This window comes from Podarcis gaigeae, assembly GCF_964106915.1.
Source record: "Podarcis gaigeae genome assembly, chromosome: 3".
Classification (NCBI taxonomy): domain Eukaryota; kingdom Metazoa; phylum Chordata; class Lepidosauria; order Squamata; family Lacertidae; genus Podarcis; species Podarcis gaigeae.
Genome location: NC_139680.1, coordinates 12317845 through 12339863, shown reverse-complemented (window position 1 = coordinate 12339863; position 22019 = coordinate 12317845). Strand labels below are relative to the sequence as shown.

The 22019-nt window shown below is 44.2% G+C and overlaps 1 protein-coding gene across 4 annotated transcripts; it reads right to left on the bottom strand.

Moving 5' to 3' along the window:
• Positions 1-3933: 3933 nt before the first annotated feature.
• LRRC63 (leucine rich repeat containing 63) lies at positions 3934-21965 on the bottom strand. Of its 4 annotated transcripts, none has more exons than XM_083730431.1 (10): positions 21885-21965; positions 18659-18772; positions 17041-17526; positions 13514-13660; positions 9321-9514; positions 7399-7497; positions 6825-6961; positions 6170-6253; positions 5326-5565; positions 3934-4205 (listed from the first exon to the last, which is right to left on the bottom strand). In XM_083730431.1, exons 2-10 carry the CDS (start codon positions 18741-18743, stop codon positions 4007-4009), a joined length of 1671 nt encoding a protein of 556 aa, XP_083586557.1. In that variant the 5' UTR covers positions 18744-18772; positions 21885-21965; the 3' UTR covers positions 3934-4006. The 4 variants fall into 4 exon arrangements, with proteins under 4 accessions (XP_083586557.1, XP_083586554.1, XP_083586556.1 ...); XM_083730428.1 differs by having other exon boundaries at positions 21821-21959; XM_083730430.1 differs by having other exon boundaries at positions 18659-18911; positions 21885-21954.
• Between the last annotated feature and the right edge of the window lie 54 nt (positions 21966-22019).

Sequence of the window (22019 nt, the reverse complement as noted above, 5' to 3'; positions counted from 1 at the left end):
AGGTTACAGACTCCGCTAACCCAGAAATAGTACCTCGGGTTAAGTACTATGCTTCAGGTTGAGAACAGAAATCGTGCTCTGGCGGCGCAGCGGCAGCAGGAGGCCCCATTAGCTAAAGTGGTGCTTCAGGTTAAGAACATTTTCAGGTTAAGAACAGACCTCCGGAACGAATTAAGTTCTTAACCCGAGGTACCACTGTATATTATAGCTACACTGCTTTATCCAAACTATAGAACTGGCAAACATCTTCCCCTGTTTGTGTGGGGCTTGCTCATGGTTGTGTGTGTCAACGCAAGCCTGCTTGTAACAGGGGAAAAAGATATTTTGAAAGTGGTATTTTGGATCCTGCATTCAAAACTGGAATTTAGGCTTCCTGGTAGAACACACAGAATCAACCCCCCGCCCCGTTTTTTAGCTTGAAAAGTATGTGAGAGGCTGAGTGAATACATTAGTGAGGAACAGGAGTGCTTTAACCTTCCCCCCCCTAATTATACCCTCCCTTTCTCCCCACTGCCGTTTCAAACACAGTGGTACCTCGGGTTACATACGCTTCAGGTTACATACGCTTCAGGTTACAGACTCCACTAACCCAGAAATAAGTTAAGAACTTATGTTTTGGGAAGTGTTTTGAGTGTTTTGGGAAGTGGCAGAAAGATATTTCCAGGTTTGTCTGGCAGGGCAAAAAGCCCCGAATAAAATTTAAAATACTAACAGATGCAAAAGAGAGAGGGGGGTTTGTCCTGCCAGATTTAAGGTTATATTATGAAGCTGCGGCTTTCTGCTGGATGAAAGACTGGTTACTTCTTGAGAACACTGATGTCCTAGATCTGGAAGGGCACGATAACGCTTTTGGATGGCATGCATATTTGTGGTATGACAAGGTAAAGGTTCATAAAATGTTCAAAAACCATATTGTCAGAAAAGCGATATTTATGGTCTGGACAAAATACAAAGACTTACTAGAAGGTAAGACCCCGAGGTGGTTATCACCAGTGGAGGCCAAGGCTCGAAAAAGACTCAATATGGAGGTCGGATGGCCGAAATATTGGGAAATAATAGATAAAACTGGAGACAACTGGAGGCTGCAGAGCTTTGAAAAATTAAAGAATAGGGTGCAAGACTGGTTTCATTATGCTCAAATTCAAGAGGTTTTTAAGTTGGACAAAAGAATAGGATTCCAGGTGGAAAAATCGAAATTAGAGACAGAACTGTTAGAACCCAAGACCAAGGTGCTTTCGAGAATGTATAACTTGCTGCTTAAATGGAACACTCAGGATGAGATAGTCAAATCAGCCATGATAAAATGGGCTCAGGATATTGGGTACAACATTATGTTCGAAGACTGGGAAAGGTTATGGACCACTGGAATGAAATTCACGGCATGTAATGCTCTGAAGGAGAATATTATGAAAATGATATACAGGTGGTACATGACCCCAGTCAAACTTGCAAAAATATACCATCGATCTGATAATAAATGTTGGAAATGTAAGGAGGCTGAAGGGACATTCTTTCACCTTTGGTGGACTTGTCCAAAAGTGAAGGCTTTCTGGGAAATGATCTACAATGAGTTAAAAAAGGTGTTTAGGTACACCTTTCCTAAGAAACCAGAGGCCTTCCTCCTGGGCATTGTGGACCAAAAGGTGTTAAAGAAGGATAGAACACTTTTTATGTATGCAACTACAGCAGCAAGAATACTTATTGCAAAATATTGGAAGATACAAGATCTTCCCACGCTGGAAGAGTGGCAGACGCAGTTGATGGACTATATGGAACTGGCTGAAATGACTGGCAGAATCCGAGATTTGGGAGAAGAGACAATGGAAGAGGACTGGAAGAAATTTAAGGACTATTTACAAAAACATTATAAGTTGTACGAATGTTAAGAATCTGCATGATTTGGAAATTTTAGTTCCTGCAACTAGATTGGGAAAATAGAAAGTTAAGTTATAAGTAAGAAAAAATTGAAATTTAAAGTTATTTTATGTATTATTTTAAGGTATAAATATTTGACAAAAGGTACTTTAAATTTAGAAGTAAAATATTTTGAAAGATATAAAAAAGATATGAAACAAGGTAATAATTTGCTGATATGTTTATTGTAAAGAACGCAGGGTGAGGGAGATGTGGGGAAGTCCAGTTGGTAATGTAAAAATGCATTTTGAAAGTTGGATTGTTTTTCTTTTTTCTTTCTTCTGGTTTGTTTTTTCTTCCTTTCCTGTAAATTGAAAATGTAATAAAAATTTTAACAAAAAAAAAAAAAAAACTTTGCTTCAGGATGAGAACAGAAATTGTGCTCCAGCGGCGCGGCGGCAGCAGGAGGCCCCATTAGCTAAAGTGGTGCTTCAGGTTAAGAACAGTTTCAGGTTAAGAACGGACCTCCGGAACGAATTAAGTACTTGACCCGAGGTACCACTGTATGTGGTTGTCCCCACAGCAGTAATGTCTTCATCCTGGGCTGTGTATACGTGATGTCCTATCATAGTCATCCTACAATAAGCAACCTTCAGTCTGCCCACTGACAGCACACAAACAACTATGCCCTGGCTCAGTAAGAGTGCTGGGGAAGCCTTGTGAGGGTGGCTGTGGTTTAACATACATTTACTACAGCAATAAAACTGCTAGCACATTTGCAAAGCTAAGCAGGGTGCGGCATGGTTTCCAACTGGATGGGGGACCGCGTGTTGAGATTTGTGCATTGCAGGGCGTTGGAGCAACTGACCCTCGGGATCCCTTCCAACTCTACAAATCCATGATTCTATGTATATGTATATACATACATGGCTGCCCATAGTTTAGTCTGCCTAAAAGTAGCTGCAAGATAACGCCATTGAACAAGAATCTGAATACACGTCACTCAGTTTTACTGTGCACCATTCAACTTTATTCATTTTTATTTAACTGCCATTTTACACATGTCCTTCCACTAAACTGGGCTGATATCAGACACAGAATGTAAGCTTCTTTTTCACTACCCCATTGTACTTTGAATCAGGATGTTAAAAACGTAAATATGGTGTCCCTCATTAATGATGGAAGTGTGGATTCTCCTAAGGTTAAAAACATACACTTGCTCTGTGCGGTTCAGTTGCATTTGCAGTTTTTATGTGGTCAATGCAAACTGCAAAGCACTCTGTATTCAGTTTAAATATTTATCAGGATTATGAAGCAAAATATGGGGTAGTAGTTTTTACTGGAAACGTTAGTGCAGAAAGATAAAATATGGGCTATTCTGTAACTAATTTTTGCACTCAAAGCAGCTACATTGGAATCATGAGGCCAGTTCAGAAATGGAAGGATCCTTGATACACATGTGGTGGCATCGCAAATGGGCAAAAAAATACTGGGAGATTATTTATGAAGAACTTAAGAAAATGTTTAAATTTACATTTCCCAAAAAAACCCGAAGCATTTTTATTGGCTATTATAGGTGAGGAGTTACCAAAGGAAGCTCACAATCTGTTTTTATATGCAACAGCAACTGCAGGAATAGATTACGCAAAAATATTGGAAAAAAGAGGTCATCCCAACAAAAGATCAATGGCTGTACAAGTTGATAGAATTTTCAGAGCTTGCCACTATGACAGCTAAAATAAGAAATTTGGATGAGAGGAAAATAAAGGGTGAGTGGGAATATCTTAGCGAATATTTTAAAAGATGTGACATTAAAACTGCTTTGCAAGTAGGGATGAATTTTTGAACAACAGTTAACAGAAAAGAAAGAAAAAGAAGAAAAATGATAGAAGTATTGTAGGGAGGAACTAAATGAGTTGCAGCCAAATGTTGAATGCCGATATGCGATAAGTTGGGAAATCTACATGGGAAAATGTGAGACAAAAAAACTGTATGAAGTATAAAGTGTAAATGGAAATGGAAAAGTGTATAAACAATTAAATCAAAAAAGGAATCATCAGGCCAGGACACAGACCTGTGTACAGTGCAGTGCTTGGCACTTTATTCAGCAGACTGCCAGTTCAGCTTCAGTCAGTTAAAATATTGACATCTATTACGCTGAAGCTGCAGCATCTGTAGCTGCAGCAGCTTCAGCAGCTGCCACAGCTTCTGCAACATAATTCGAATAGCAGGTTGGCGAGCACGCACTAAAAAGATAAGGAAGCCTAAGCCCATAGACATTCCTAAAAATGCGAGGGAACTGAAGGCCTTTTCCATACAAGGGTCCCGTGCAGCAATCGCAGGCTTTAAAGCTAAAATGTGGAGAGAGAGAGAGAAATGTTAGGTGTTCTTTACATTTAACCTACTGAGAAAAGAATGTACAGCAGGGCTGGCCAATGTGGGGCTACAACCCTAGCTCCTCTAGCCAGCATGTCAAGGTACCAAGGATGATGGGAATTGTAGTCCAAAACATCTGGCAGGCACCATGTTGTCTACCTATAGAGCAGAGCTTGTGCTTGAAACCCATTAGAAATATTCTACTTTTATTAATAAGTAGCATTTAGATGGTGCCTGTGGTCTTGAACATTCAGAAACACTGAGTCGCGCCTGGCATTGAGGGGGCAGGCGCCACACGTGCGATGTGCATGCACGTGTTGTCACACATGTTGCACGTGGCATGCATGATGACTCTGGCTTTGGGAGAGGCCCAGTAGGCTCTGCACTGCCCAGGGTGACATTCGGCCAGGTCTCCTCTGCCCCCTCAAGATTTGGGGGACTGAGCCCCGTCCCAGCAGACATTGTGGGGGGCTGTAGAGGCCTCATCCCCATGGAGTTGGCGCACCTGTTCAGGACATTGCATGTACCTTAAAGGTAAAGGTAAAGGTACCCCTGCCCGTACGGGCCAGTCTTGACAGACTCTGGGGTTGTGCGCCCATCTCACTCAAGAGGCCAGGGGCCAGCGCTGTCCAGAGACACTTCCGGGTCACGTGGCCAGCGTGACATCGCTGCTCTGACGAGCCAGAGCCGCACACAGAAACGCCGTTTACCTTCCCGCTGGTAAGCGGTCCCTATTTATCTACTTGCACCCGGAGGTGCTTTCGAACTGCTAGGTTGGCAGGCGCTGGGACCGAGCAGCGGGAGCGCACCCCGCCGCAGGGATTTGAACCGCCGACCTTTCGATCGGCAAGTCCTAGGCGCTGAGGCTTTAACCCACAGCGCCACCTGCGTCCGGGCATGTACCTTACCCCCACTTTATAAAGGGGATGCCAACCTTTTTGGACCAGTGGGTGCTATTCCAGCACAGGGCTGTGGGAATCCATAAGGAAACCTTTTTGGTCACATAGTTATTGCAGGGGTTGGGGAGAGACTGCTATTGCATCTAAAGTTTCCCTTAAAGCCTGTGGTTGTGATGGAGGTCCCCACCTTACTTACTTGAGCAATATCTCGTGAATGTCCCTTGGGATCTTGCGATACACTCTCCAAAGGTTGTGTTTGGCAAAACAAAAGGCGGCCATGTCAGTGAGTCGTTGTGGTTCAAGGCGGCAGATTTCATCCCAGAAGTAGGTGTGCAAGAAGTTGTTTTCCACCTTAAGGCAGCTCAGCTTGAGCTTCAGCAGCCCGCAAGGCAAGACGTACAGTAGATTCCCTTCTACGTTCAGATATGTTAGGTTTCTAAAGGATCACAGACCAAAAGACATCCCACAGGTCACTTACATATGTCTCATCAACTTTAGAAGATGAAGAAGAGTTTGGATTTTTATCACTACCCGAAGTAGTCTCAAAGTGGCTAACATTCTCCTTTCCCTTCTTCCCCCACAACAAACACTCTGTGAAGTGAGTGAGGCTGAGAGACTTCAGAGAAGTGTGACTGGCCCAAGGTCACCCAGTAGCTGCATGTGGAGGAGCAGGGAAGCGAACCCGGTTCACCAGATTACGAGTCTATCGCTCTTAACCACTACACCACACTACACCAAGCAGTTGACATCCCCAGCAGGTTCCTCACAACATTCCTCTGAGTCCAACCAGTCCCTGACAATGGGTGTGTGAGTGAGGGTAAAACTAGCCTACTGTACGAAGGTAAAAGTCACGTTTGTTGCTCTACCTACTTTTGATTCTGGCTCTGCTCACCACAGGCCCCTAGAGCTTTGCCCAGAATGGAATGTGTCCCACTGCAATAAGAGCTGGTACAAGAGTTTGTGCTTTGAAAATCTGATCAGGAAACCCCAGACAGTTGACACTAAAACAGTAGAAATCAGTTGGAGACTGAAATATATACCTGAGTTTTCCGATTTCATTAGGGATGCATTCAAGTTCATTGTAGGAAACATCGAGGCCCTGCAGATTGGGCAATGAAAATAGCCTATAGAAAGAAAGCAAATATACACCATATCAAAGGCATATGAAACTCAGCACATCACTCACCTATTCAGCTGCTAATACATGCTGAGTAATTCAGGAGGCCTAAAATTGCCACAGAAAGCCTCACAAAACCAAGAGACTAGTTTCTTTGTCCTCCAATTTGTCACTATTGTAAAGACGGATTGTTTTGCACACAAAAATGCGATAAAGACTATAGTTCCTAGGAATGGGCAGAGGTTTTTTTTTTAAGTGGGGGAGCAGTAAATAAAAGCAAAGAGACTGGTGGCATCTCAAATAATTTTGTTACAGTGAAAGCTTTTGTGGACGATAGTCTACTTCAGGTGCAAATAGACTGATGCAAGTGGTTACATGTGAAGAAGTGGACTTTAGTGTGAGAGATTTGCAGTCAAATGCGAGTCAGTATGTGAAGGGGTTAAGGAGCATAGAGTTTTAAAAATGACTGGAGTAATCTCTGTGATGTCACAGAGTGCCCTAAGTGTGCTGGTGTTTATGAATCACACCACTGTATTTTTCAGGTGATTTTTGTGATATTAAAAGCACTACTACCGTACCCAGCTGGAAGAGTAGTCAGCAAATTGAAGGACATAACCAATAATTTAAGATTCTTCATTCGGCAGATATCTTCTGGGATGAATTTGATGGGGTTGTTTCGGAGCTTTAGCACTTCTAAGTGTTTAAGATAAAATACCTGTGGGATCAAAAAGAAAATTGAATGGGCAAATGCAATAAAATGAAGAAAACTGGGGACAAAGCCAAGGCTGGGTGGTTGATCTTCTAAGTGGAGGGCAAGGGTATTGAGAGACTTTGAAAATGATAGGGAAACGGACAGCTTAGGAGGAAAGATAAGTAACCTTGGGTTGCATGTCACAAATAAACTATGGTTCTTTGTGAACGCTCAGTATGCTGGGGCGTGTTGATAAAATTGCAGGTGCATAGCTTCTCTCCTGTTGCTGCTGCTGCCGCCAGAAAATGAGCCAAGGTGGGATTAGAACCCTCTCAGATAGCTGCCATCTCCCGTCAAACCACCACGTAATGAATGGAGCCATGTCTTCCCTGCTATTTGCATAAAAACAAGGCAGGATTCTGTTTGTTTGTTTGTTTGTTATGTCCCACAGTCACACTTACCTCAGTAGGAAAGAAGTACAAGTAGTTAAATGAGAGGTTAAGGTACAGCAAAAAGCCGGCCAAAGGTGAGAGGTCTGGAAGTTGAAACAGAAAAAATGCCTACGGAGAAAACATAGAAAGGGGGGGGGGGAACCCACATGAGATTTATATTTTCTATAAATAATCTGCGGTAAGAAAGAACTGCTTTCTTACAGAAGTTTACAGCAGCAACAGGGAACAGGCTAATACAAGTCTATTTCCATCCCTGGAAACTGCTCTATACATTGGATGGAACAGTTTTGGAGGTATCTGCAGCATATTCAATTCGAAATAATATACACCTATGCTTTAAAAGCTATGGTTTTCCCAGTAGTGATGTATGGAAGTGAGAGCTGGACCATAAAGAAGGCTGATCGCCGAAGAATTTATGCTTTTGAATTATGGTGCTGGTGGAGACTCTTGAGAGTCCCATGGACTGCAAGAAGATCAAACCTCTCCATTCTGAAGGAAATCAGCCCTGAGTGCTCACTGGAAGGACAGATTGTGAAGCTGAGACTCCAATACTTTGGCCACCTCATGAGAAGAGAAAACTCCCTGGGAAAGACCCTGATGTTGGGAAAGATTGAGGGCACACAGAGCAGGGGACGACAGAGGACGAGATGGTTGGATAGTGTTCTTGAAGCTAGCAACATGAGTTTGACCAAACTGCGGGAGGCAGTGGAAGACAGGAGTGCCTGGCGTGCTCTGGTCCAGGGGGTCACAAAGAGTCGGACACAACTAAACAACAACAATGCTTTAAAAGATATGCTGGAATGCAGCCTCTGGATGTACTATCTACCAGGGATTAGACCTTCCTTATCGGTGGAAAGCTAGACAGCATCTTAAAAACTGTGGGCGGCAGTGGAAGACAGAAGTGCCTGGCGTTCTTTGGTCCATGGGGTCACGAAGAGTCAGACACGGCTAAACGACTAAACAACAACAACAACATTGGTGGAAACCATGTTCAAACTGACAATGTGATCATGCACATTTGACTACTCATATAGGGCCAACCCTGTTACTGAACGTAAAACGTTGATCTGAAGTGGTTTCAGAGATAAGACAGGCACCCATAGTCTTGCACACACTACTTCACACAGACTCTATGATAGGGATGGGGACCGTTTAGCCCTCCAGATGTTGTTGGACTACAGCTCCCTTCTTCCCTGAGCACTGGTCTTTCTGGCAGGACTGATGGGATCTGGAGTTTGGCAACATCTGGACGGCGCCAGGTCCCCACCCCTGCTCTACAGACTTGGGAGTTCTGTGTGAACAGCACTTTTACTCTCAGTCTTTCTATGAAGAACAGGGTAAAGAAGTCTAAGGGACGCGGGTGGCGCTGTGGGTTAAACCACAGAGCCTAGGACCTGCTGATCAGAAGGTAGGTTGTTCGAATCCCTGCGATGGGGTAAGCTCCCATTGTTTGGTCCCTGCTCCTGCCAACCTAGCAGTTTGAAAGCACGTCAAAGTGCAAGTAGATAAATAGGGACCGCTCCGGCATTTCCGTGCGCTGCTCTGGTTCGCCAGAAGTGGCTTAAGTCATGCTGGCCACATGACCTGGAAGCTGTACGCCGCTCCCTCGGCCAATAAAGCGAGATGAGCGCCACAACCCCAGAGTCGGCCACAACTGGACCTAATGGTCAGGGATTCCTTTACTTTTAAAGAAGTCTAACAAATCACTCTGTAGCTCTGTGTAGCCTGTAAGAGAACTATGGTGGTTTGTGGTTGATTGAGAAGACTTAGACTCAAATCCTCAGTGTACCATAGAGCTCCCAAGGTGACCTTTGGCTTAACTTCTCTTGGACTGTTACGGTGATAAAATGGAAATCTCACTGGAGGCCCCAGTAAGTGCCTCAGAGAAAAGACTGTCAAAGGCAACACAGCCACACTTTTAGGGAAATTACCTTAAGACTAAGCCCAGTTCTTCTATGCATTAGGCAAGAGAGTACTGCCATGTAAGCTGCTGACATCGATTCAGTCTCTTCCTCTTCTAGATTTAATTTTGGCTCGCTTCCCATACCAGAGATAAGTGAGTCATCATAATCCAGCTCGGGTTCATAATCCAGCTCAGGTTCTAGTTCTGGAATAAATCTCGCTCCTGCATATGTGGTGGGAATGCAAAATGGTTAACAAATTTTGGTCCTGGGTGTTTAATATCAAATATCATTGGACAAAACATGTTTCTGCCTCCTCTTTGGCTCTTCTCTCTTTAGATAACGATGTCAACCCCTCAGTCATGTGCAAAAACATAGCCTTAATGTTACCAGTGGCTGCCAGATTAGTTATTGCCCGTTATTGAAAGTCTCCTTACACTTTAATGTGTAAGACATGGTTCAGCAATGAATGAATGTATTATTTCGGTCACAGACCAGTTCCAGCTCACATACAATATCAAGGAAGTCATGAAACACGATAGGGATGCATTTGATGGTCCAGCAATGTCTGAAACACCGCTTTGTCAAAACACTTGACCAGAGTGTGGTCTAAGGAAAGGCTACATCTCAGAATTCTGATGCAGATTCGTTTACCTTCTTTGAACATATTGACAGGGAAGGATCTTCCCATAACCCTCTAGCTCAGGGGTCAGCAAGGTTTATCTTGCCTGGGCTGGATTGGACCCACGGAGATCCCTTTGTGGGCTGGATTGCACGCCGCCTGTGATTTTCGGCATGTGCACTGACACGATTTTCAGCGTCTGTGCGTGTGTAGACACAGTTTCTGGCGCCGTGGAAGCGAGTTGCCACGTTGCACTGCACCAGTTTAGTGCAGGGTGTGAGCGGGCAGCTCGGTTCGGGGGCAACTTGTGGGCCGGTCAAATGACCCATGGGCCTTAGGTTGGTGACCCCTGCTCTAGCTTCTCAATCTTCATTATAGTTGGAGTATTTAAATATCTGATATTCAGCGAATCAAGATTGTAATTTGGTATACAAATTCAATGGGAAAAAAAAGAGAATGCAATAAACTTTGTGCAGGTTGTTAAGTGCGAAGGACAGTAAAAAGGTAAAGGGACCCCTGACCATTAGGTCCAGTCGTGACCAACTCTGGGGTTGCAGCGCTCATCTCGCTTTATTGGCCGAGGGAGCCGGCGTACAGCTTCTGGGTCATGTGGCCAGCATGACTAAGCCGCTTCTGGCGAACCAGAGCAGCGCACGGAAACGCTGTTTACCTTCCCGCTGGAGCGGTACCTATTTATCTACTTGCACTTTTATGTACTTTCGAACTGCTAGGTTGGCAGGAGCAGGGACCGAGCAACTGGAGCTCACCCCGTCGTGGGGATTCGAACCGCCGACCTTATGATCGGCAAGTCCTAGGCTCTGTGGTTTAACCCACAGTGCCACCCGCGTCCCACAAGGACAGTAGCACTTCTTTAAAGCAGCTGTTCTGGTAGGAGTACACATCCCATCAGCATCAGGCAACACGGCCAATTGTCCAGGATGACTGGAATTGCACCCTAACAACATATGGCTGCTGCTGCTTTAAGGTACCAACAAGGACAACAATTAAAATATAAATTGTGAACAATGTAACAGGCATTAGACAGCATAAGAAATAACAAATGCTGTCATTTGCTCCTCCAGCTTTCAGTCATAGCATGTTTCAGCCCTATATATAGCACAGATTACCGTATTTTTCGCTCTATAAGACGCACCAGAACACAAGACGCACCTAGTTTTTGGAGGAGGAAAACAAGAAAAAAAATATTCTGAATCTCAGAAGCCAGAACAGCAAGAGGGATCGCTGCGCAGTGAAAGCAGCAATCCCTCTTGCCGTTCTGGCTTCTGGGATAGCTGCGCGGCCTGCATTTGCTCCATAAGATGCACACACATTTCCCCTTACTTTTTAGGAGGTAAAAAGTGAGTCTTATAGAGCAAAAAATACGGTAAATCATTTTGGGTGATATTCAACACTAGCCCTGCTGAGAGCAGATTCACTGGAGTTAATGGACATGTCTAACCTCCGTCCATTCATTTCAACAGGTCTACTCTGAATAGGACTTAGCTGAACCCAACTCTTCTCCTCCTCTCATAATGGTTTTTGCCACTTCTTCACTTCAAGCTGTTTTTTCCTTAACCCACTCCTGATAACAGACTGATCTCTTAGTAATCCAGCACCCAGTTTAGCAATACCTGGGTCGGCCAAAGTTGTGCCTTGCGACTAGCTGACTGGGCTGACCATCTTCTGTTTATGCTATCAGAAGTGTGGCATTTGGTACTAATCAGCTGCAAAGCAATGTATGTACTAACACCCCATTCATGAGATATAGATGTACAGCATTGACTAGGGATGTGGGTGGTGCTGTGGTCTAAACCACTGAGCCTCTTGGGCTTGCCGATCAGAAGGTCAGCGGTTTGAATCCCTGCGACGGAGTGAGCTGCCGTTGCACGGTCCCAGCTCTTGCCAACCTAGCAGTTTGAAAGCACGCCAAAAAGTGCAAGTAGATAAATAGGTACTGCTCTGGCGGGAAGGTAAACAGTGTTTCTGTGTGCTGCTCTGGTTTCAGTGCTCTGTTGTGCCAGAAGCAGCTTAGTCATGCTGGCCCCGTGACCCGGAAAAACTGCCGGCGGGCAAACACCAGTTCCCTTGGCCTGTAAAGTGAGATGAGCACCACAACTCCAGAGTAGTCTTCGACTGGACTTGTCAGGGGTCCTTTAAAGGTAAAGGTAAAGGGACCCCTGACCATTAGGTCCAGTCGTGACTGACTCTGGGGTTGCGGCGCTCATCTCGCTTTATTGGCCAAGGGAGCCGGCGTACAGCTTCCGGGTCATGTGGCCAGCATGACTAAGCCGCTTCTGGTGAACCAGAGCAGCGCACGGAAACACAGTTTACCTTCCCACTAGAGTGGTACCTATTTATCTACTGCTAGGTTGGCAGGAGCTGGGACTGAGCAACGGGAGCTCACCCCATCACGGGGATTCGAACCGCTGACCTTCTGATCGGCAAGTCCTAGGCTCTGTTGTTTAACCCACAGCGCCACCCGCGTCCCTTAACTGTCAGGGGTCCTTTACCTTTACCTTTTTACAGCATTGACTAAACAGGCATGTTTTGGGGTTCGGTCTCATTCCAATTAGACTTGTGCACATATTCCATCATGTCCTCGATGCTTGGTTCTGCCACTGTCAGTCTATTGTGGTGAAGGATCTGAAGCAGGGAGCCTGCTCTACATATGAAGCTCCCTGCAGGATTTCTAGCAGATCTTCCACTCCAACAAGTGGGGCACAGCAGCACCAGGCAAGGGGAAAGTGGCCAATGATTTCCTAATCATGTGAGACACTGAATTAGAGATGCACAAATTCTGGGCATTTTGAAGGCATTGTTCTCATCCTGGGTTTTCCCTCAGGGCAAAAACATGTGGAAATTTGTAAAGAACCTGGAATATATGGAAAACGTACTCTCTTACCAAACCTCATTATTTTACTGCTTTAGTAACATAAAGCTCATGATTTATTTCATCAGTACAATTGTGTATGCTATGTTTAATGAAATAAATATGCAGAACGTAAGCCGATGAGTATGGTTGTGGATGCCCGGGCTTAGTAGAAAAAAGTATTGTGCCTTTACAGAGGGCTTGTGACGGAAAGTTTTCTTCCCTACAAATTGGATTGCCTAGAACATTCACTCCCAAATTAAAGATTTGCATCTCACATTACATAAATATGCAAGGACACACAGCATATATTTGAAAGCAGCTTATTTGCTAGATGGCATATAATTCTGTCTTGTTTGCAGCAGCAGCTGCAACCTTTAGTAAAATGCTTGTAGATTCTGAACTAGTGAATTGTCATGATGTTTAAAATTTGATTAAGACAGCTCACTGATCCATAGCTGTCAACCTTCCCTTTTTTGCTATCCCAGATTGTTAGATATCCCGTAGACTGTCCCCGGGACAGGTGAGGCTGCAGATCCCTTATTTTCAAATCTGAAAGTTGACAGCTATGCACTGATCACTTCTATCATCAACTGCTTCCAGTAAAGCTTGTTCATTCCCTTATTTTATATTTGTGTGTGCGCTGCATCAAGGCTTTTAGATGAATAACAGTAATGGTTCTTTTTAAAGGACACACACACATACACACGAGTATATAAAAATGGTTTCTACCTGCATAAGTCACTCTTTTCTTTTTTTTCTGTTTTACCTCCTCAATAATCAATTCTTTTTCCTCTGCAGGGAAAGACAGTCTTTCTTCCAGTCTTTCCCCCAGTCTTTCTCCCAGTCTCTCCGCCAGTCTCTCCTCCAGTAACCTTTCTGAAAAACATCGTGAGTCACGTTAGAGTGGATTCCGTTTATATGGAGATAAATATCTTCAGATCTTCCCTTGCAAAACAACAATGTCTCTTGGGATGTGTGTGTTGGTTGTTGTTTAGGCTTTTAAAACACTTGGGGGGTGGACTTCAGTGTTGCACTATTACAAATGTTCTGTCTGGTTCCCACATGGAATTATCCCCCCTACCACATGCTATTCTGGGGTCTATCTTTAGGAAGCTTGGGTGGGGGGGTAAACTCTATTATGGCACAAGTGGAAGCCCTTGTCCAAGGTTTCTGCTAATGGGAGTTCCTAAGCTGAATCCCATATCCTCCAACATTCCTCCAATGAAAATAGGGACATCCTAGGTAAAGGTTAGGTCCAGTTGTGGCCGACTCTGGGGTTGCGGTGGTCATCTTGCTTTACAGGCCGAGGGAGCTGGTGTACAGCTTCCGGGTCATGTGCCAGCATGAGTAAGCCACTTATCCACCTATTTATCTACTTGCACTTTGACGTGCTTTCAAACTGCTAGGTTGGGAGGAGCAGGGACCGAGCAACGGGAGCTCACCCTGTTGTGGGGATTCGAACTGCTGACCCTCTGATCGCCAAGTCCTAGGCTCTGTGGTTTAACCCACAGCACCACCCGCGTCCCATACATTTATGTACATTTATGTACATTTATTTTATATATATAAGACCTTAGAATTCCTATAACAGACATCTTATGGAAAAGCAGGACATTTGGGGATCAAATCAGAAACTGGGACATCTTCTGTAAATCCAGGACTGTCCCTGGAAGGGACACTTGGAAGGTCTGAAATCCTGCTCTTTGTTTACCAAACTGAATGTATTTACCCTTCTATATTCTGCTACAGGGCAGGTTAATTTAAATCATCAGGAAAGAAGATTGAGGACTCAGCTATAACATTTTAAGTGCATTTTAAGTGCATTATACAAATGTGACACTAGATGGCACTGGTGAGCGTGCAGTTTTTTTAAAAGCATTTTCAAAGCATGTGTAGATCCAGCCTAATATTATATTGACTGTTCGCAGAGAATCCTCAGAGCACTAATACTTTTACTTCAGTGGAACAGTTGCTACAAGAGCTCAGACACCCTTCTCATCAGAGCTTATCTATTATTATTGTTGTTGTTGTTGTTGTTATTAGTTAGATTTATGTACTGCCTATCATCATAAGAGCTCAGGGCGGTTCACAGAATAAAATACAGGATAAATGTAAAGGTACCCCTGCCCGTCAGGGCCAGTCGTGACCGACTCTAGGGTTGTGTGCTCATCTCGCTCAAGAGACCGGGAGCCGGCGCTGTCCGAAGACACTTCCGGGTCACGTGGCCAGCGTGACAAGATGCATCTGGCGAGCCAGCGCAGCACACGGAAACGCCGTTTACCTTCCCGCTATAAAGCGGTCCCTATTTATCTACTTGCACTTAGGGGTGCTTTCGAACTGCTAGGTTGGCAGGAGCTGGGACCGAACGACGGGAGCTCACCCCGTTGCGGGGATTCGAACCGCCGACCTTATGATCAGCAAGTCCTAGGCACTGAGGTTTTACTCACAGCGCCACCCATGTCCCTAAAATACAGGATAAAAAGAAGTAAATAAGTAAATCAAACCAGCAAAACAATAAACCCCCTCTCTTCATCCCGATTCCCACCCCTACTTTCCTTACACCCTTCTCTTCCACCAAACTCTTGATACAGACTTGCTACTATGTCTCCCCGCCCTTGCAGACTCTGATTCCAATGTCTCTAATTTTTTTGTTCCTTTCCTATTTGTGAGGCCCCCCACTCTTTGTTTTGATGCTGCCTTAAAAGGGCAGCACCCTCTTATCTCTACCCCCTTCAACAGCTCATTTCCCAAGCGTTCCAAAGTGTTCTGACAATTCATCTTCTCCTCTTTGCTCTCTGGCTGCTCTCAGTTTTCCTCTTTCTGATTCCCCATCAAGCAGATTTATGGGTCCCATGGGGATAGGAGAAGGTGGGGAAGTCCCACTGTACCACTAAAAGTCCTGACATGCCTTCGGCTCAGCATTTCTGCTTTATCTCTGCACATTTTGAGGAGAGGCATGAAGAAGAAGAAGAAGAAGAAGAAGAAGAAGAAGAAGAAGGGGAGGAGGAGGAGGAGTTTGGATTTGATATCCCGCCTTTCACTCCCCTTCAGGAGTCTCAAAGCGGCTAACAATCTCCTTTCCCTTCCTCCTCCACAACAAACACTCTGTGAGGTGAGTGAGGCTGAGAGACTTCAGAGAAGTGTGACTGGCCCAAGGTCACCCAGCAGCTGCATGTGGAGGAGCGGGGACGCGAACCCGGTTCCCCAGATTACGTGACTACCGCTCTTAACCACTACACCACACTGGCATGACCTCCAACCTGGCCTGGTTTATTGCTGGTGGAGGTTCTTCCATGGATTTACAGAGGTGTGAAACTATCTCTGCTTCCTTTTCACAACTGATTTACATCACTGATCCTAAAATCAAGTTTTCCCCCTGGCACGTTACACCATTCTTTTACGAAAGCGCATGCTATAGTCGCTAAAAATGTTGATTTACAATTTAACAGACTTCATACAACCTATGTTTACTTTAAAATGTTCGCTTTTACCATTCCAGAAAGTCCCATTTTGAACCTAATGGGATTTACGGTACTTTCCAGACTCCTTAGGGCTGCACTATAAGAAATCTCCAAGTAAGAGATCTCTTACACACCTAATTGATTAGAGTTTTCATTACTACAACAAGCTTGTATCGTTCATTACCATGCTGAAAAACAGCAGAGTTTTGTGCTAAAATTCAGTCTGAATTGTGTGTGTGAAAGATTTAAACAGGAATATATATATATATATATATTTGCTTTCGTAGATTTTCACGGGTACAGGAATGCAGGTTTTGGTGTCCTCGGGTGTCTTCCCGTGTAAAGACACCCCAACTTTTACACGGGAAGACACCCGAGGACACCAAAACCTGCATATATATATATATATATATATATATATGCTTTCGTAGATTTTCACGGGTACAGGAATGCAGGTTTTGGTGTCCTCGGGTGTCTTCCCGTGTAAAACCTGCATATATATATATATATATATATATGAAGACTAAGTGGGAGATTTGAAGACCCTGAAAGTCCTGATCAAATCCAACGTACGTGTGAAAATGTGCAGAGTTTTCCTTTTCACTTAAAAAAAAAAATCAATTCTAACATTCTCTTAGAGTAAAATTCAGTGTTGCCACTCAATTTTTCAGCTACGCAATGGACAACAGAAACAGACCTTTGGGGATGGCATTCATTGAAAACAGCAGAGAAATAATATGCAGAAATGTGTAAAACAAGCCAGAATTCAGAAAACTGTAGCATACAGTACTGTACCTAATTCCATTTGTCTCTCAGATTTTCTTGGTGGTTCAGGAAAAGGCAGATCTGCATTTGTGAGCAGTATAGAATGGAGTTCTCTTGGGCCTCTCCTTTCCCTAGCAATCAGCTCACTCGTTAGTGCTTCATAGTTAAGGCGAGAAATAATTGGCCTTGTAGTTTCAACGTCCAAGCACTTTACATGAAGAGTGGCGACTATAGCCAGACCTTTCAATATAAAATCTCTTTGTAAAAGTAGCCGGTAATCTCCTAAAAATGGCATTTGCATCCTTAAGGGTACACGACGTTTTTGCAATGGGAAGCTTGGAGGACCAGTAGGGTGTGAAGGAATAATAAAGGTTCTCTCAATATTTGCTGGAACTTGGATTTCGGAACCAAAGTCCGGAAAACTCAAACAAATTGCTTGGCTCTTCTCAGGCAAATCAAGCTGGCCATAATCAGGACCATGTTTTCCTTTGAATTTTGTATCTTCTTCATGAGCACCTGTAATGAAATATGACAGTTATACACAAAAAGAAAAGTCAGGCTATTTAAAGTGCAAACTAATGCACTTTAATGCACCTAAATAGAATTAACTCAGCCTTGGGTGTGGAGAGGGAATTTTGCTTCCTTATTTAAAAAAAAGACAGTAATTTGCAATGCTTTTGAAGAAGTGAAAAGCGGGGCTGGCCCAAAACATTTTGCTGCCTGAGGCAAACCAGAAAATGGCACCCTCTGGGAAATTGTAGTTTGTTAAGAGTGCTGGGTTAAACCATAGATGTTAGGCTCAGGGACCAAATGCAACCGTCTAGGCCTCTGTCAGGGCTCAAGCCACTTTCTTCAGTTCTGCTTTTATATCCTCCAACATCCGGCTGATCCAAATTGGGATGCTTAATTTTTCCGGTCCCAAGCTGTCACAGGAGCTGGCAAGCTTGGACCAGAGCATGAGACCAGAAAACAAACATTTTTAATTTTGTCCAGTGCTGTGACGCAAGACCAGAAAATGAGCACTTTTAGGTTCAGTGCTCTGGCACGAGCCCGCTAACTTGCACCAGAGTGCTGAACCCAAAAATGGGACATTCTAGGATTCAGTCAGAAGCAGGGATGGCTTCTGTAATTCCGGGATGTCCCACTTAAATCGGGACAGTTGAGCAGTATGTGCTTTGTGCCTTCCTTGAGTGTTTTTGGAGAGAAGGCACTATAGTGGTGGGAGAATTCTCTTCTCAGACACCCCTCCCTCCATACTAAGAAATGAGCTCCACTGATCACAGTGGACTCATTCTTGGCATAGGTGCCCAGAAGAGCACTGCCCAAGTTTCAAGTTGTAAACCAGTGAATAAAAGGTAAAGGGACCCCTGACCATTAGGTCCAGTCGTGGCCGACTCTGGTGTTGCGGCGCGTACCTATTTATCTACTTGCACTTTGACATGCTTTCAAACTGCTAGGTTGGCAGGAGCAGGGACCGAGCAACGGGAGCTCACCCCGTTGCAGGGATTCTAACTGCCGACCTTCTGATCGGCAAGTCCTAGGCTCTGTGGTTTAACCCACAGCACCACCCGCGTCCCATAAACCATTGAATAGACCATGGTTAATCAATGGTATGCCCAATCTGAGGTTACCCATTGTGCCACATTACCTTTTCGGCCTTTTCTGCTTGGTCCAGCCCGTTCAGTCTTCCCCTTTGGGGACAAAGGTCTCCGAAGCAGCTTAGGTTCAGACATGGACCTGGATTTATAATCCTGTTATAAAACTGTGTGAGAAACGTGAGTGTACTTTGTTCTTAAAAATGAGAATGCAGAGACACAAAAGCTTAGTTTTCTTCAAACATTCTGTACTCAGTACCCCTCCTAATTTTCTTCCTTATAGGACACATGTCCACAACTTTCAACCTAGCACCAAATTATTATTATTATTATTATTATTATTATTATTATTATTATTATTTTAAAAAAACCTTAGCATCAACTATCTGATGTGTGGACATTCTTTGATGCAGCTGCATCCACATCCCTGCAGCACTTGCACAGAAAAATTGGGGTGAAACTTTAGATTGGTTTAAAATAATTGATTTTCCATCCCTCTCTCTGTGTGTGAGAGAATGTAAAATCATCAAACATAAGAGTTGGAAGGGATCCTGCCCGCAGCCACCTGCCCCTGGGTGGACTCGAACCACCAATCTTCTAGTTAACAGCCAGATGTGCTGATCCCTTGTGCCACTGGTGTTTTCATTCCTCCACCCTGAACTGGCAGGATATGTCCCCCAATTTCATTCTTCCAGTGTGAACAACCATTCTATCCTTTAGAAGTAACCCCAGTGCGTGCGGCATGGAAGTTACATTGACAAATATATTGTTCAATGCTTTGAACTGCAACTGCAAACTTGTTACCTTCTTTTTAAAAAAAAAAATCCCTGCAGCAGTTGCACATCTTATTGTAGGCATGCAAGTTCCATTTTACTGTAGTGTCAGCTGATGACATCACTCCCCAAATCAACACAGATTGTGGAAACTTCACACTGGACTTCAAGCATCGGGCATTGTGTGCCTCCCCATTCTTCCTCCAGACTCTGGGTCCTTGGTTTCCAAATGAGATGCAAAAGCTGCTCTCATCAGAAAAGATTTGGGGAGCCATGTCATCAGCTGATGTTGGTCCACTGTGCTTCATTAAGTGCAGGGTCAATGCAGCCATCTACCAGGAGATTTTGGAGCACTTCATGCTTCCTTCTGCAGACGATCTTTATGGGGATGCTGACTTCATTTTCCAGCGGGACTTTGGCACCTGCCCACACTACCAAAAGTACCAAAACCTGGTCCTACGCCCATGGGATTACTGTGCTTGATTGGCCAGCAAACTCGCCTGACCTGAACCCCATAGAGAATCTATGGGGCATTGCCAAGAGAAAAATGAGAGACATGAGACCAAGCAATGCAGAAGAGCTGAAGGCTGCTATTGAAGCATCCTGGTCTTCCATAACACCTCAGCAGTGCCACAGGCTGATAGCATCCATGCCACACCGCACTTAGGCAGTAATTGATGCAAAAGGGGCCCAAACCAAGTACTGAGTACATATGCATGCTTCTACTTCTCAGAGGTCCAATATTGCTCTATTTGCAGTCCTTGTTTTGCTGATTTCATTTAATATTCTAATTTTCTGAGATTGTTAATTTGGGGTTTTCATCAGTTGTACGCCATGATCATCACAATTATAACAAATAAAGGCTTGACATATCTCGCTTTGCATGTCATGAGTCTATCTCATATATTAGTTTCACCTTTTAAGTTGAATTACTGAAATAAATGAACTTTTCCACGATATTCTAATTTTCCGAGTTTCACCTGTATATCCTTAGCTCCCAGAGTTCAGGATTAATTAATGGACCAAAGGATGTAATTTGAAAATGAAATGGGCTGATTGTCACAGCTGGTCCTTCCAGCAGCTTGTGTTTGCAATGCACGTTTTGCAGTGAGAAGATTGTAATGTTTGCATATGCTTGGAGATGACTCTAGATTCCCTGTTGCTCGAATTAGCAGCTCATCACAGATGCTAAGTGCAGGTTAGCTTTTATATATCCATCTATTTCAGAGCACATAAAAAACCCTGATGCTGGGAAAGATTGAGGGCACAAGGAGAAGGGGACGGCAGAGGATGAGATGGTTGGACAGTGTTCTCGAAGCTACCAGCATGAGTTTGACCAAACTGCGGGAGGCAGTGGAAGACCGGAGTGCCTGGCGTGCTCTGGTCCATGGGGTCACGAAGAGTCGGACACAACTAAACGACTAAACAACAACAATTTCAGAGCACATACCCATCCGAAGAAAATCCATTCAAGTTTTGAGGCAGTTCTGCTGAGAAACGCTTCTGTACATCTGTACATTTGGATGTGCCTAGTAGGTTCATTATGTTTAGTGTGTGTCTGTAAAACAGCAATATGTTACCTGTGGTTCTTCAGCTGCCACTGGACTCCAATTCCCAGCAGCTTCAGCAAGCATGACCAGTGGCCAGAGATTATGTAGTCCAATGGCATCTGAAAGGCCATAAGTTCTCCATTCAGACTCTGTAAAGGCTGCTTGGCAGGCTGATATTCAGAATAATTAATGTGGTTACAAATTCTCATTTTTTTATTGTGCATGGTGGTCAAACAATGTGTCAGTCAACTCATAATAATTTGCCCTAAGTTGATATTGTACATCAACCTACAGCTGGCAGAAAACTGCCTCATAATGCTACCTTGCCTTAGGAAGCCTATACAACTAGTCTCTACTTTTTGTGGTGATGGAAAAAAGCAGAGACATCATCTTGCCGATCAAGGTGTGTATAGTTAAAGCTATGGTTTTCCCAGTAGTGATGTATGGAAGTGAGAGCTGGACCTTAAAGAAGGCTGATCGCCGAAGAATTGATGCTTTTGAATTATGGTGCTGGAGGAGACTCTTGAGAGTCCCACAGACTGCAAGAAGATCAAACCTCTCCATTCTTAAGGAAACCAGCTCTGAGTGCTCACTGGAAGGACAGATCGTGAAGCTGAGGCTCCAATACTTTGGCCACCTCATGAGAAGAGAAGACTCCCTGGAAAAGACCCTGATATTGGGAAAGATGGAGGGCACAAGGAGAAGGGGACGAGATGGTTGGACAGTGTTTTTGAAGCTACCAGCATGAGTTTGACCAAGCTGTGGGAGGCAGTGGAAGACAGGAGTGCCTGGCATGCTCTGGTCCATGGGGTCATGAAGAGTTGGACATGACTAAACAACAACAACAACTAGTCTGTTTCAAGCTTTTCCAACCGTAAGAATAGTAACTTACACAGCTGCTCATATAATTAATAACTTGTTAATGACCTCTCGGCTGCCATTTTTGTTTTTCCTACCATGGCCAAGACATAGATGTTTTGCTGGACTCACTGGACCTGTCAGAGACACCACCTGAGGAAGCTCACTTGGCATCCTTGGAGACGAGTTCTAACAAACAAGGTGGGAGATGCCTTCTGATTGGCTAGAGAATG

Excerpts from the sequence above, each read along its gene's own strand:
- LRRC63 (XM_083730431.1), bottom strand. The coding sequence starts at position 18,743 with ATGTCTGAACCTAAGCTGCTTCGGAGACCTTTGTCCCCAAAGGGGAAG. Across the intron at positions 9,515-13,513 it reads GAAAAGAGTGACTTATGCAG|GAGCGAGATTTATTCCAGAA; the intron begins GTAGAAACCATT and ends CCACATATGCAG. Across the intron at positions 6,254-6,824 it reads CTGACTACTCTTCCAGCTGG|GCTATTTTCATTGCCCAATC; the intron begins GTACGGTAGTAG and ends TTCTTTCTATAG.